General features: G+C 65.9%; 1 gene segment (V, D, J or C); it reads right to left on the reverse strand.

Annotated features, from left to right (window-relative positions):
- Positions 1-293: 293 nt before the first annotated feature.
- LOC123390513 lies at positions 294-10,550 on the reverse strand. The segment is given in 7 exon segments: positions 294-768; positions 880-1,203; positions 1,317-1,373; positions 1,649-1,940; positions 6,122-6,460; positions 7,759-7,884; positions 10,328-10,550. Coding segments are annotated over 7 exon segments (1,690 nt in total).
- Positions 10,551-11,600: the final 1,050 nt, after the last annotated feature.

The following is an 11,600-nucleotide window of genomic DNA, read 5'->3' on the forward strand; positions in this document are numbered from 1 at the left end:
CCGGAGGGGCTTCTGGGATCCCTGACCACACGCTGCAGCCCCGGGTAGCTCCTGGTGGCAGGGAGGGCCCGGAGTGGCGGCCACCTCTGGCAAAGTCCCCTCTCCTGCCTCAGGCGACTCCTGGCCACATGCGGTGGCAGCCTGCGCAGACCTGCCCACTCGGAGTCCCGGCCCCCGTGGGACCCGCTCTCTCCCACCAACGGTGACCCCTTGGCCTCGGAGCCGGGCTGTCCCTGCCGCCCAGAGACCCGTGTGTCCTGAGCTCTGCCTCGGAAAGAACCATGACAGCGTCGCTGGGTCCCAGGGCAGTGCTGGGTGCTTTATTTCACGCAGGGGCGCCTGCCCGGGAGGTACGTACACAGGGGTGGGGGCTCCGGCGTCCTCGTGGGACTCCAAGAGCCTGTGGGTGGGGGGCTTGCTGCGGGGCCGGGCGTGCTGTTCATTTACCCGGAGACTGGGAGATGGACTTCTGCGTGTGATGGTTGTGTAGGGCTTCATGCAGCACCGCACACGTGAAGGTGTCTCCCCGCTGCCAGTGCGCCTTGTCCACGGAGAGCTTGCTGTAGAGGAAGTAGCTGCCGTCCGCATCCAGCTGGGGCGGGGTTGTTCGGACACTGGCCTCTGGTAACTGACGGCCGTTGCTCTGCCACTCCACATCGATGTCAGGTGGGTAGAAGTCTTTGACCAGGCAGGTCACACTGATGGTGGTCCTGCTCATCTCGTCCCGGGGTGGGGGCAGGACATACACACTGGGCTGATGGGGTTCCCCTGTGGGGCCAGAGGTCAGCACAGATGGTCACTCGGAGCGTGGAGGGCTGTGCTAGGTCTGCAAGGCCCCCTCTTTGACCCACCCTGCACCCCAGCCCCGCTGCTGCTCACCTCTGGCCTTGGAGATGGTCCTCTCAATGGGGGATGGGAGAGCTTTGTTGTTGACCTTGCACTTGAAGACCTTCCCCTTGAGCCAGTCCTGGTGCTGGATGGGGAGGACACTGACCACACGGAAGGTGCTGTTGAACTGCTGCTCACGCGAATTCGTCTTGGCCGCGTGCACCTCCTGGTTGTCCACAAACCAGCTGATCTGGACCTCAGGGTCTTCCAGGTCCACCACCATGCATGTAACCTCGGGGGTTCGGGAAATGGAGAGGGTGTCCTTGGGTTTCGGGGGGAACATGAAGACTGAAGGTCCTCCGAGCATATCACATGCTAGTGAGGGAGACAGAGCACAGGGGTCAGATCGTGGGTGGCCTTCCTCTTGAACATCCATTGCCCTCACCAGGCCTTCTGCTTGGGGTGCAGGGAAAGGCCTGCTGACTCACCTGGAGGTTGGGGACATTTTTTGCATGGGTCAGTGTGAGGAGGTCCTCCTTGGGTCACTGCAGAGAGAGCAGACGGGGCATTACTGGGTGTCTGGGCTGGGCACAGGTTGGGGTGGGCACAGGTGATGGCCAAGTCTTGGCCGGTTCCCAGACCAGGGACTGGAGTGGGGGGTAAACCACTGGACGCCAACACCCAGAGGATCTCCTTCCTGAATTGGGAGGCCTGCAGGTGAGGCAGCCAGCGGTGCCTCCCCTGAGCCCTGGGGTCCAGGCTGGCCAGGAGACCGGGCCTGTGTCCCAGTGGACACCCTCCCCGAGGCCCATTCTCTCACCTCTCTTGTCCACCTTGGTGTTACTGGCTGGGTGGGCCACGGTGCAGATGAAGGTGTCGCTGGGCCACCTGCTGGAGGGCACGGTCACCATGCTGCTGAGAGAGTAGAGGCCCGAGGACTGCAGGACAGACGGGAAGGTGTGCACACCGCTGGTCAAGGAGCCGGAGTTCCAGGACACAGTGACAGGCTCAGGGAAGTAGCCGGACACCAGGCAGGCCAGGGCCACTGTGGATCCGGGGGTGGCCCCCGCAGCTGGGGGCCAGTGGGAAAACCGATGGGGCCGTGGTGGAAGCTGCAAGAGAGGAGGTTGTGTGACCCCCAGGGTCTCACCCCTGCGACGGTCAGGGCAGGACAGCAGGTGCCCAGGTGTGGGGCGTCCAGGGCCCAGCACCCATGTGCTTCCTGGACGTCTGCAGACCAGCCGCCTGGCCTGGCTCTCTGCGGCCACAGGTGCTGGACTCATCGGCCTGGTCAGGGCCCGGTGACCACCTGGGTCAGAGTCTCCTGGGCCTCTGGCCCGGGGTCCCCACTCAGGCTTCCTCTGGGAGTCCGGCCTGACCAAGCCTGTCTGAGCCCTGACCTGGGGCCCCTGCTCGCAGCTGGCTCCTGCTGGCCCCCTGAGCCCACTGCCCTGCTGTCCCCACCGGATTGTGCCTTGGACCAGCGGAAACGTCCACGCACCGCCCCTGTCCCTCCAGGCCCCACGTCTTCTGGGTCGGCTCTGCAGCCCAAGCAGCCGGGCCCCGGGCCCCGTCCCTGCCCCGAACCCGCCGGACCCTCCTCAGGCCTCCGTGGCATGGCCTCCCGAGTTTACTGAGGGTCAGCCCAGCCAGGGTCCCTGGGCCATCCCCGCTCTGGGGCCTGTCCAGCTCCTTGCTGTCCACGGAGTCCTTCAGCCGACATTGTCCCGAGCCTGTTGGCCCTCAGCATGGAGGGTCCTCTCCCTGGCTGTCCTGGCTGTCCTCTCCTGGGTGGGACCAGCCCCTCAGAGCATCTCAGAGCCCTGGTCCCAGCCAGGCGTCTCCCCTCTGGCCCTGCTCCCGCCCACACCCCGGCTGGCTGCCCTGCGTCAAGCTCCGCTCGGGCCCCATGCTCTCTCCTCCACTGGGTCCGCTGCGCCGGGCCTCCCCACCGGGTGTGACATGTCCACCTCCTCTGCACCTCGTCCCCTCGAGCCTCAAGAACAGGGCTCCCACCCCGGGACCAAGAACGGGTTCCCCTCGTCCCCTCAAAGGTGCCACCCTGGGTCTTCCTCCCAGAGACCTTCCCACCTTGGCCAGACTTTCCACCCTACCTTGTCCACCGGGCCCCAGACCCGAGGGCAGGGATGCTCCCCAGGCTCTTGCCCTCGGAGTCTCTGTATGTTGCCGCTGACGGTGCCCGGCAGCCCAGAGCTCCGCCCGAGAGTCCTGCCTTCCTCCCCCGGGGAACCCGGGCAGCCCAAGCCCCTCCTGCTCTCCCCCGGCCCCTGCTCACCTGCACAAGGTCTGCTGCTCCCTGAGCTCCTGGGGCACCACCTGTCCCTCCTGCTCTCCCCCGGCCCCTGCTCACCTGCACTAGCACCGACAGCTCCTCTGACCCCTGGGACAGCCCCTGGCCCCTCCAGCTCTCCCCCTGCCCCTGCTCACCTGCACAAGCTCTCCCAGCTCCCGTGAGCCCCTGGGGCAGCCCCCTGACCCTCCTGCTCTCCCCCTGCCCCTGCTCACCTGCACAAGTTCTGCCAGCTCCCCTGAGCCCCTGGGGCAGCCCCTGCCCCTCCTGCTCTCCCCCTGCCCCTGCTCACCTGCACAAGCTCTGCCAGCTCCCCTGAGCCCCTGGGGCAGCCCCCTGACCCTCCTGCTCTCCCCCTGCCCCTGCTCACCGGCACAAGCTCTGCCAGCTGTCCTGAGCCCCTGGGGTAGCCCCCTGACCTACCTGCACTCGCCAGGCCCCTGCTCACCTGCACTAGCTCTCCCATCTCCCCTGAGCCCCTGGGGCAGCCCCTGCTCCTCCAGCTCTCCCCCTGCCCCTGCTCACCTTCACAAGCTCCGCCAACTCCCCGAGCCTCTGGGGCAGCCCCTGCCCCTCCTGCTCTCCCCCTGCCCCTGCTCACCTGCACAAGCTCTGCCAGCTCCCCTGAGCCCCTGGGGCAGCCCCTGCCCCTCCTGCTCTCCCCCTGCCCCTGCTCACCTGCACAAGCTCTGCCAGCTCCCCTGAGCCCCTGGGGCAGCCCCTGCCCCTCCTGCTCTCCCCCAGCCCCTACTCACCTGCACAAGCACCGACAGCTCCTCTGATCCCCTAGGCCAGCCCCTGCCCGTCCAGCTCTCCCCCTGCCCCTGCTCACCTGCACATTCACCGACAGCTCCCCTGACCCCTGGGACAGCCCCTGGCCCCTCCAGCTCTCCCCCTGCCCCTGCTCACCTGCACAAGCTCTGCTGCTCCCTGAGCCCCTGGGGCAACCGCTGCCCCTCCTGCTCTCCCCCTGCCCCTGCTCTCCTACATACGAACTGACAGCTCCGCTGAGCCCCTGGGGCAGCCCCCTGACCTACCTGCTCTCGCCCTGCCCCTGCTCACCTCACTAGCTCTCCCATCTCCCCTGAGCCCCTGGGGCAGCCCCTGCTCCTCCAGCTCTCCCCCTGCCCCTCCAGCTCTCCCCCTGCCCCTGCTCAACTGCACAAGCTCTGCTGCCTCCTGAGCACCTGGGGCACCCCCTGCCCCTTCTGCTCTCCCCCTGCCCTGCTCACCTGCACAAGCTCAGCCAACTCCCCTGAGCCTCAGGGGCAGCTCCTGCCCCTCCTGCTCTCCCCCTGCCCCTGCTCACCTGCACAAGCTCTGCCAGCTCCCCTGAGCCCCTGGGGCAGCCCTTGCCCCTTCTGCTCTCCCCCTGCCCCTGCTCACCTGCACAAGCTCTGCCAGCTCCCCTGAGCCTCTGGGGCAGCACCTGCCCCTCCTGTTCTCCCCCTGCCCCTGCTCACCTGCACAAGCTCTGCCTGCCCCCCTGAGCCCCGGGGCAGCCCCTGCCCCTCCAGCTCTCCCCCTGCCCCTGCTCACCTGCACTAGCTCTCCCAGCTCCCCTGAGCCCCTGGGGCAGCCCCTGCTCCTCCAGCTCTCCCCCTGCCCCTGCTCACCTGCACAAGCTCTGCCAGCTCCCCTGACCCCTGGGACAGCCCCTGCCCTCCTGCTCTCCCCCAGCCCCTACTCACCTGCACAAGCACGGACAGCTCCTCTGAGCCCCTAGGCCAGCCCCTGCCCGTCCAGCTCTCCCCCTGCCCCTGCTCACCTGCACAAGCTCTGCTGCTCCCTGAGCCCCTGGGGCAACCCCTGCCCCTCCTGCTCTCCCCCTGCCCCTGGTCACCTGCACAAGCTCTGCCAGCTCCCCTGAGCCCCTGGGGCAACCCCTGCCCCTCCTGCTCTCTCCCTGCCCCTGCTCACCTGCACAAGCTCTGCCAGCTCCCCTGAGCTCCTGGGGCTGCCCCTGACCCTCCTGCTCTTCCCCAGCCCCTGCTTACCTGCATAAGCACTGACAACTCCCTGGAGCCCCTGGGGGCAACTCCTGGCCCCTCCTGCTCTCCCCCTACCCCTGCTCACCTGCATAAGCACCGACAACTCCCCTGAGCCCCTAGGGCAACCCCTTGCCCTTCTAGCTCTCCCCCTACCCCTGCTCATCTGCACAAGCTCTCCCTGCTCCCCTGAGCCCCTGGGGAAGCCCCCTGTCCCTCCTGCTCTCCCCCTGCCCTTGCTCACCTGCACAGGCTCTCCTGAGCCCCTGGGCCACCTCCTGCTTCTTTACCCATCCCAGCTTCTGCTCAGCTGTACCTTCTGAGCCACTGGCCCGTGGACTCTTCGACTACAGCAGCCTTCTGCCGCACATGCCCTGCGATCTCTCACCCAGGTCTGGAGCCCCAGACTTCTGTGTTCCTAGTGCTTCCCCTGCCCTGCTGCCTGTCCCAGACCCTTTAGCCCAGGTTTGCCTCTGAGCTTCAGCCCCTGGGCTCCTGGAGCACGTTGAGCTCCCTGCTCAGCCCCTGTGCTGCCCACTGGGCTCGGGGCACATGGGAGCCCCGGCAGCCCTACCCCCTTGTCCTGCTCTCACTTGCTGCTCATCTGAGGCCACCTCGGCCCCGTGGACAACACTCCGACCCAGCCCTGGGGCTTGAGCGGGCTCCCTTGGGTGGTCAGGACCACCTGGAGGCCTCTTCCTCCCCGGGGCTGGGCCCGCCCCTCCCTGTGTCCTCCCCTCAGAGCCCTCCGCCCATCCTTGCCTCGATCCTGCTGTGACTCAGGACGGCCCAGCCCGGACTCCCAGCACAGGTGGTGAACGGCAACCCTCAGGCTTCTGCCCATCTCCCGTCACCATCCTTGAAGGGCCCGGTCCTGGCCCCCCTTCGCCTGCGTCTGGTGTGTCCCGCAGCGTTGGCGTGGGTGTGCCCCTCCCGGGCCCCTCTCGTCCCTGCCCTGGTTCGGGCCATGGGCCTCGGGCAGCCCCGTGCTCACTCCGCGGCTCCTGCCTCCCATGTGGGGTCCCGAGGGCGTGGGCTGTCCTCCGCTCCTGCAGCCGGTTCTGGTGTCGCCCCTCACTCCGTCGGCCCTGGCTCCGTGCAGACCCCACTCCCGGCAGCCGGCGCTGTGCACGGAGCCGCCCCGCAGCCTGGCTCCCGCCTGCACCGGCTTCTCCTTGCCGCGGCCCCGGCACACGCTGGTCCTTGTGGCTGAGCTCTGTGCCCACAGCCCTGCTTCCTGGCTCCAGGCGGCCTTGGAGGACTAAGAACAGGATTGAAACCGAGGGGCTTGGCTTGCTTCCTGAAGTTCCCTTTTCTTCTGGGTGGTTTCTGTCTCAGAGGAGCTGGGGGGCCTCCAGACACGGCTAAGGCTGTGCCACGTGGGTGTGCGGGGGTGGGGTGTGGTGGGTGCCCGGGGGGCCCAGGGAGAGCTCAGGATCCTCCCCTCCCCCCAACTCTACACATGCTCCCCTTGCTCTCTGCCTCCTGCAGGGAAATGCCTGCTGCCTGCTCCCCGGCAGACCAGCATAACCTGCTCTCTGCTGAGCCCTGCGGTGCCTCCAGCCCTGGCGGACTCCTCCTTGTGCCCCTGTGAGCCTGCAGTGTGGCCCCTGACCCATACCTGTGGACCAGCCTCACACTTGTCCTGTCCACCCAGCAAGATGCCTCCCACCCAGAATGTCGTCCTCCTGTTCCATCATCCATGGCCCAGCTCCGTCTGAAGGCTGGTGCTCTATGCCCCGTCAGAGGGAAGCTAGTATCCCCGCCACGCCTGTGTTGTAAAGGACAGAGAAGTCTTCGGTGCATGGACAGAGCTCCTGGCGGTCGTGAGGTCGATGCTCCCCTTTCCCTGAGGGACAGTGTGGGGCACCTCCTGGCATGTGGGCTGAGTCTCAATGGCTGTGCCGGAGGACAGGAACCCTCTGCTTCTTGTGTCTTGGAGGACCAAGTGTGCAGCCCAGGGCTGTCCATTACCACCACGCAGGCCTTGCATGGGAGCCCTGTAAGTCCCCCCCACCACCCAGCAGTGCCAGGAGCCTGGAAGACGGGGGGGGTAGTGGGGGAGGCTTGTGCTGCATCCCCTGTCATTCCCCTGGGCTTGGGGCTCCCCCGCAGAAGCCCGTCCAAGTTTCAGATGCTGGTCTGCTGGTGTGGGGTCCGCGTGACATGGGGCCCGTGCTCATGCCTGTAGTCAGAGGTCTGCGGGCGGAGAGCCCTCCAGTCCGCTCTGCTCACACTCACGCTCGTGAGCTTTCCAGGCTCCTCCTGGCATCTGGGGCTTGGGCCCCCGGGGGCTTCCCACTGTGGCACTAGGCTTTCCCGGGATGGCTGCGCGGTGCCTGGCACCCGAGTCTCAACAGAAGCCAGGTCTCCTCAGGTCGTGACCTCAGAGATGTGGCCGTGGCTCTTTTTGTGCACCCCCTCCCCAGAGAGGCGCACAGCCCCTGGGCTTCTGGGGAGGGTCACGCTCCTCTGCGTGGGGCAGGCCGGGAGGTGGAAGCCTGTTGTCCTAGAAATATCTCCGTGGCAGCTTTGCAAAATGCCTGTGGCCACCGCTGTAGTGCAGGGAGTGTCGTGGGGACCCCGCCGCGGACCTGTCCCAGGCGAAGCCTCCCCACGCCCCTGGCTGACCCAGCGTGGCCCCCTGTGATGGCGGCCAGCCGCAGAGCCCGGCCACGCTCCCGGCCACGGTGCGGCCCACTCCGCCGGCCAGTGTGGTCTGTGGGTGCTCACGGAGCATCAGGATCTGCGGCACGTCTGGTGGGAAGACGAGGCTCGATGAGCTTGGTGCCAGGCCCTGCTATCCCCGGTCAACGCACGGGGCAGGCTGAGTTCCTGCTGAGGGCATGGCCGTGCACTGTCTTCCTCAGAGTCCACACAGTGTCCCCAGCCCAGCTCCCAGGGTCCGATCTCTCCAGAATAGCCTTTCGCAAGGAAGCGGGCGAGGCTATGCACTTTCCCTGTGTTGAAATTCTGGGTTTGGTTCTGAGGAATATTCACCTTGGTTCCAAGGCAAAGGACAGGCTCTGAAAATGCTCCCAGACGGCACCCCCGGAACGGACATGTCAGAGCCCAAGGGGGTCCTTGTGCAGCAGGCCCTATGGGACAGCACAGGAGGCCAGCCGGGCCCTCGGCTCTGACTCCGCAGCCCCCGCCCCACAGCCCCGCCCCGCAGCCTGGATCTGGCAGCTGCAGGTGACCCCTCTGTAGGCCACAGACGACCGGCTTTTACCTTCCGAACGTCCTGGTCGTGGCAGCTCCCAGGGTGGGTCAGCCCTGCCGGGACCCACCCTAAGCCTGACCCTGCCCAGCTCGTCTGCAGGCTGGAGTCCGGTGGGCAGAGTGCTGCCGGCGCTCTGAGTGGGAGTCGACCCCTCCCGGGAAATCAGAAGCGTGTGAACGCCAGCAGGGCCTGGCAGAGCATGGCCGGCTTCCCGAGGTGCTGAGGCCTGAGGTCCCCGGAGGCCCGTTATGCTCAATGGGTCAGGGACACCCTGGCTGGCCCCTCCAGATCTCCAGGCAGGGCCCTGGGACGTTTCTTGGCAGTGTGTGTGCCAGCTCAGCTGTGTGACCGTTCGTGAGGACCGGGGCGTGTGGGTGCAGCTCAGATCCTGTCCCGGGGGCCGAGCGCAGCCGTCACAGGCGGACTCCCTGCTGTTCTCCTGCCCTGCCTGGTCCTGGGAGTCCGCTCTGTGCCGAGGTGCTTTTCTGGGGACGACCCCATCTGTCAGCTGCTGCCTGCCCCCGAGCCTGCCCCACGCAGATGCTGCCCAGCCTCAGCTGTGTCCCTCCTCTGTCCAGACACAGCTGGCCGCCAGCATGAGTGCCAGCTGCGAGTGTGCGTCTCACGGCTTCTGAGAGCTGTGGCACTGTGGAACAGGCAGCGGGGACAGGCAGAAGGGCAGGGGCCCGTCCCCCGGCGCACAGCCAGCAAGCCCAGCGGCCTGGCCTCTGCCTCCCACGCAGGTCCGGGGCCTGCCAGGAAGGGTGGTTCCCCGCGCTGTTCTCCTGACAGTGGGAAGTGCCCGCTTCCACTGGGGCTCCGGGCAGCAACGTTCACCAGCCCCGGACGGGGCCAGGCGGAGGCCGTCCCTCCTGAACGGCTCCTGGCGGGGACCGGGTCTCCGCGGCTTGCATCCGGAGGGTGGGATCGCTTTCCAGTTGGATCACGCGTCTGCGCGGTCACTTACTGTGGGCATCCGGTGTTCTCTCCGTGTGGACGCTGCGTGCGCGTCTGTCCGTCCTCTGCTGCCGTGTGAGATCACGTGCCTGCATGCGAGGCCCTCGTGTGTGCCGCGCACGCACTGGTCTAGGCACGTGTAGGACGCACACGTCTGATGCACGTGTGATGTGTACACACACCAGCAACGACCAGAGCACATGTGTCACATGCGTGTATATAACGTCTACATACAGCACACGCACAGACGCTGTCACGTATCTTTCTGTGTGAAAGCTTTGTTGCAGGGAGCGTGGGGGCCTGGGGTGTGCCGTTGGCTCAGGTGGGAGCGGCGCAGACGACGGACGCCATCATCAGACGCCGGCTGCTTGTGGGTGGCCGCCTGCCATAGGCAGGTCCAAGTTCTATTGTCCCCTGTGGCCCCACTGTCCTCGGCCCCTCACCACACACCCTCGCCCAGCATTTTCCGGGCGTGAGGATCGTCTGGGCACCATGTACCTCCCGTGTGGCTTAGTGGAGCCCACCCCTCGGGGCGTGAGTCCTGAACCCGCGGGTGCACGGGTGGGCTGTGGGAGGGCAGCAGTCCGGTCTGCGTCTGCTGGACGCACCCCTGCCCATGGCCGCCGTGCTCATTGGCGCCCAGACTGAGAGCTGTTCTGGCTCTGTGGGGACTTGAGATGTTGAATTGGACAGAAACCTACTTCAGAGCTTATCTTGTGCTAATAAAAAAGTACAAAATTTAAGGGCCCTGTTTTCGTGGTTGAGAGATTTCTGAGCCCTGAGCTGTCCCTGCAACATTCCCCTGTAATTGCCAGGCTGTGCTGGACGTGCTGTCAGCTTCCCTGTCTGGCTTCCCCGTCAGCACCATGTCTGAAGCCCGCGGTGCGGCTCTGACCCCGTGTGCAGACCCCACGGACCCTTGACTTCAGAGCGGCTCAGTGGGTCTTGACCTTTGGGGCTGGACAGCTGTGGTCAAGCCAGCTTCACACGGTCCCTCCAGCACCTTCCGTGTTTACCCACATCGCTCCAGAGGCTGGGGGTGAACAGGAACCTGGGGGTCCTTCTGCGCGTCCCCCGAAGTCAGCTTGGAAGCAACATGGGGTGTCGTCTTATCTGACTGCACGTATCCCTCCGTGTGGGATGTTCTAGAGGCACCAAAGGAGCTCCGGTGAGGGGCGGCCTCTCCCCTGGGGCCCTGTGCCTTTCGCTGGCCAGTGGTCTCGAGGATGGAAGTCTCATCCATGATCGTGACAGCCGCTCAGCTTGCACGGGCCTGGCCCCAGGCCTCTGTCCAGCTGGGGCCCCCCAGACTCAGGTCTCATCCCTCAGACGGTGCACGCCAGGTGCCCGGGTCTGCCGACGTCCCCCGCCCGCACCACCCACCTGCCCATGGGATGCGACCCAGGGGTCCACGAACCCCTTGGCTCTGTCCCAGTGGGGCTGCCCAGGGCTTGCGCATTGCCCCTCCCACAGGCTCCCCTCAAGGGGCCTCAGTACAGACTCCCCATGAAGATCTTGCACCATCCCCTCCCCTACTCCTTCAAGGTTGAGGGAGGGGCTTGCCTTGGCCGGGAGGGACCCCACTCTCTGGCCTTAGCTTCATTGGCTGGACCCCGACAAGCAGACTAGGAAGACGCAGGCCAACGGGAGAGCAGCATGCGAGGGCTGAGTCACTCGGGCTGCTGCGACTCTGAAAGAAGGGGAAGGACACGTTGTGGAGGCCACGGGAAGCGGAGGGGTGGGAGCAGAGCCCTGGAGAGCAGGGGCATGCATGGGGAGCCCTGGTGCCATCAGGAAATACTGCCTCTCCTGCTAGAAAGGAGGGGTCAGGGAGTTTAATCGTGTCTGGTTGTTTTTAGCTGCTGGCGGCTCAAAACAATCTGATGTCTAAGTGTGTGTTTGGAGGGCAGCTGTGTCCCGCGTCCCCACAGCCAGCAGAGACCATGTCAGCAACCTCCTCGGGTCTCACTGTGACCCCAGAAGCAGAGCTGGGAGGCCCACGGGAGAGTGTGCCCTCACCCGACGGCTGTGCCCTGGGAGCCTGTGTGTGGAGCGCCCGTGCCCATCGGAAGAGCTTGGCCATCGAGTCCCCCTGGGTCTGCCCCGGGGCCCCGTCCCGGGCTGTCCGCACAGAGTGAACAAGCCTTTTAGATTCTCCAGAGAGAGAAGGGGAGAGCTTCCCGAGGGCTGTCAGGACGCAGCCCAGGACATGCTTAAATAAAAAACTGAAATTTATGTATTAAGAGAAATCATGGCGCCTCAGAAAAACAAAAAGCAGGACCATGGACGGCAG

Source organism: Mustela putorius, unplaced genomic scaffold, assembly GCF_011764305.1.
Source record: "Mustela putorius furo isolate JIRA1106 unplaced genomic scaffold, ASM1176430v1.1 tig00000129_pilon_pilon_pilon, whole genome shotgun sequence".
Taxonomy (NCBI): Eukaryota; Metazoa; Chordata; class Mammalia; order Carnivora; family Mustelidae; genus Mustela; species Mustela putorius.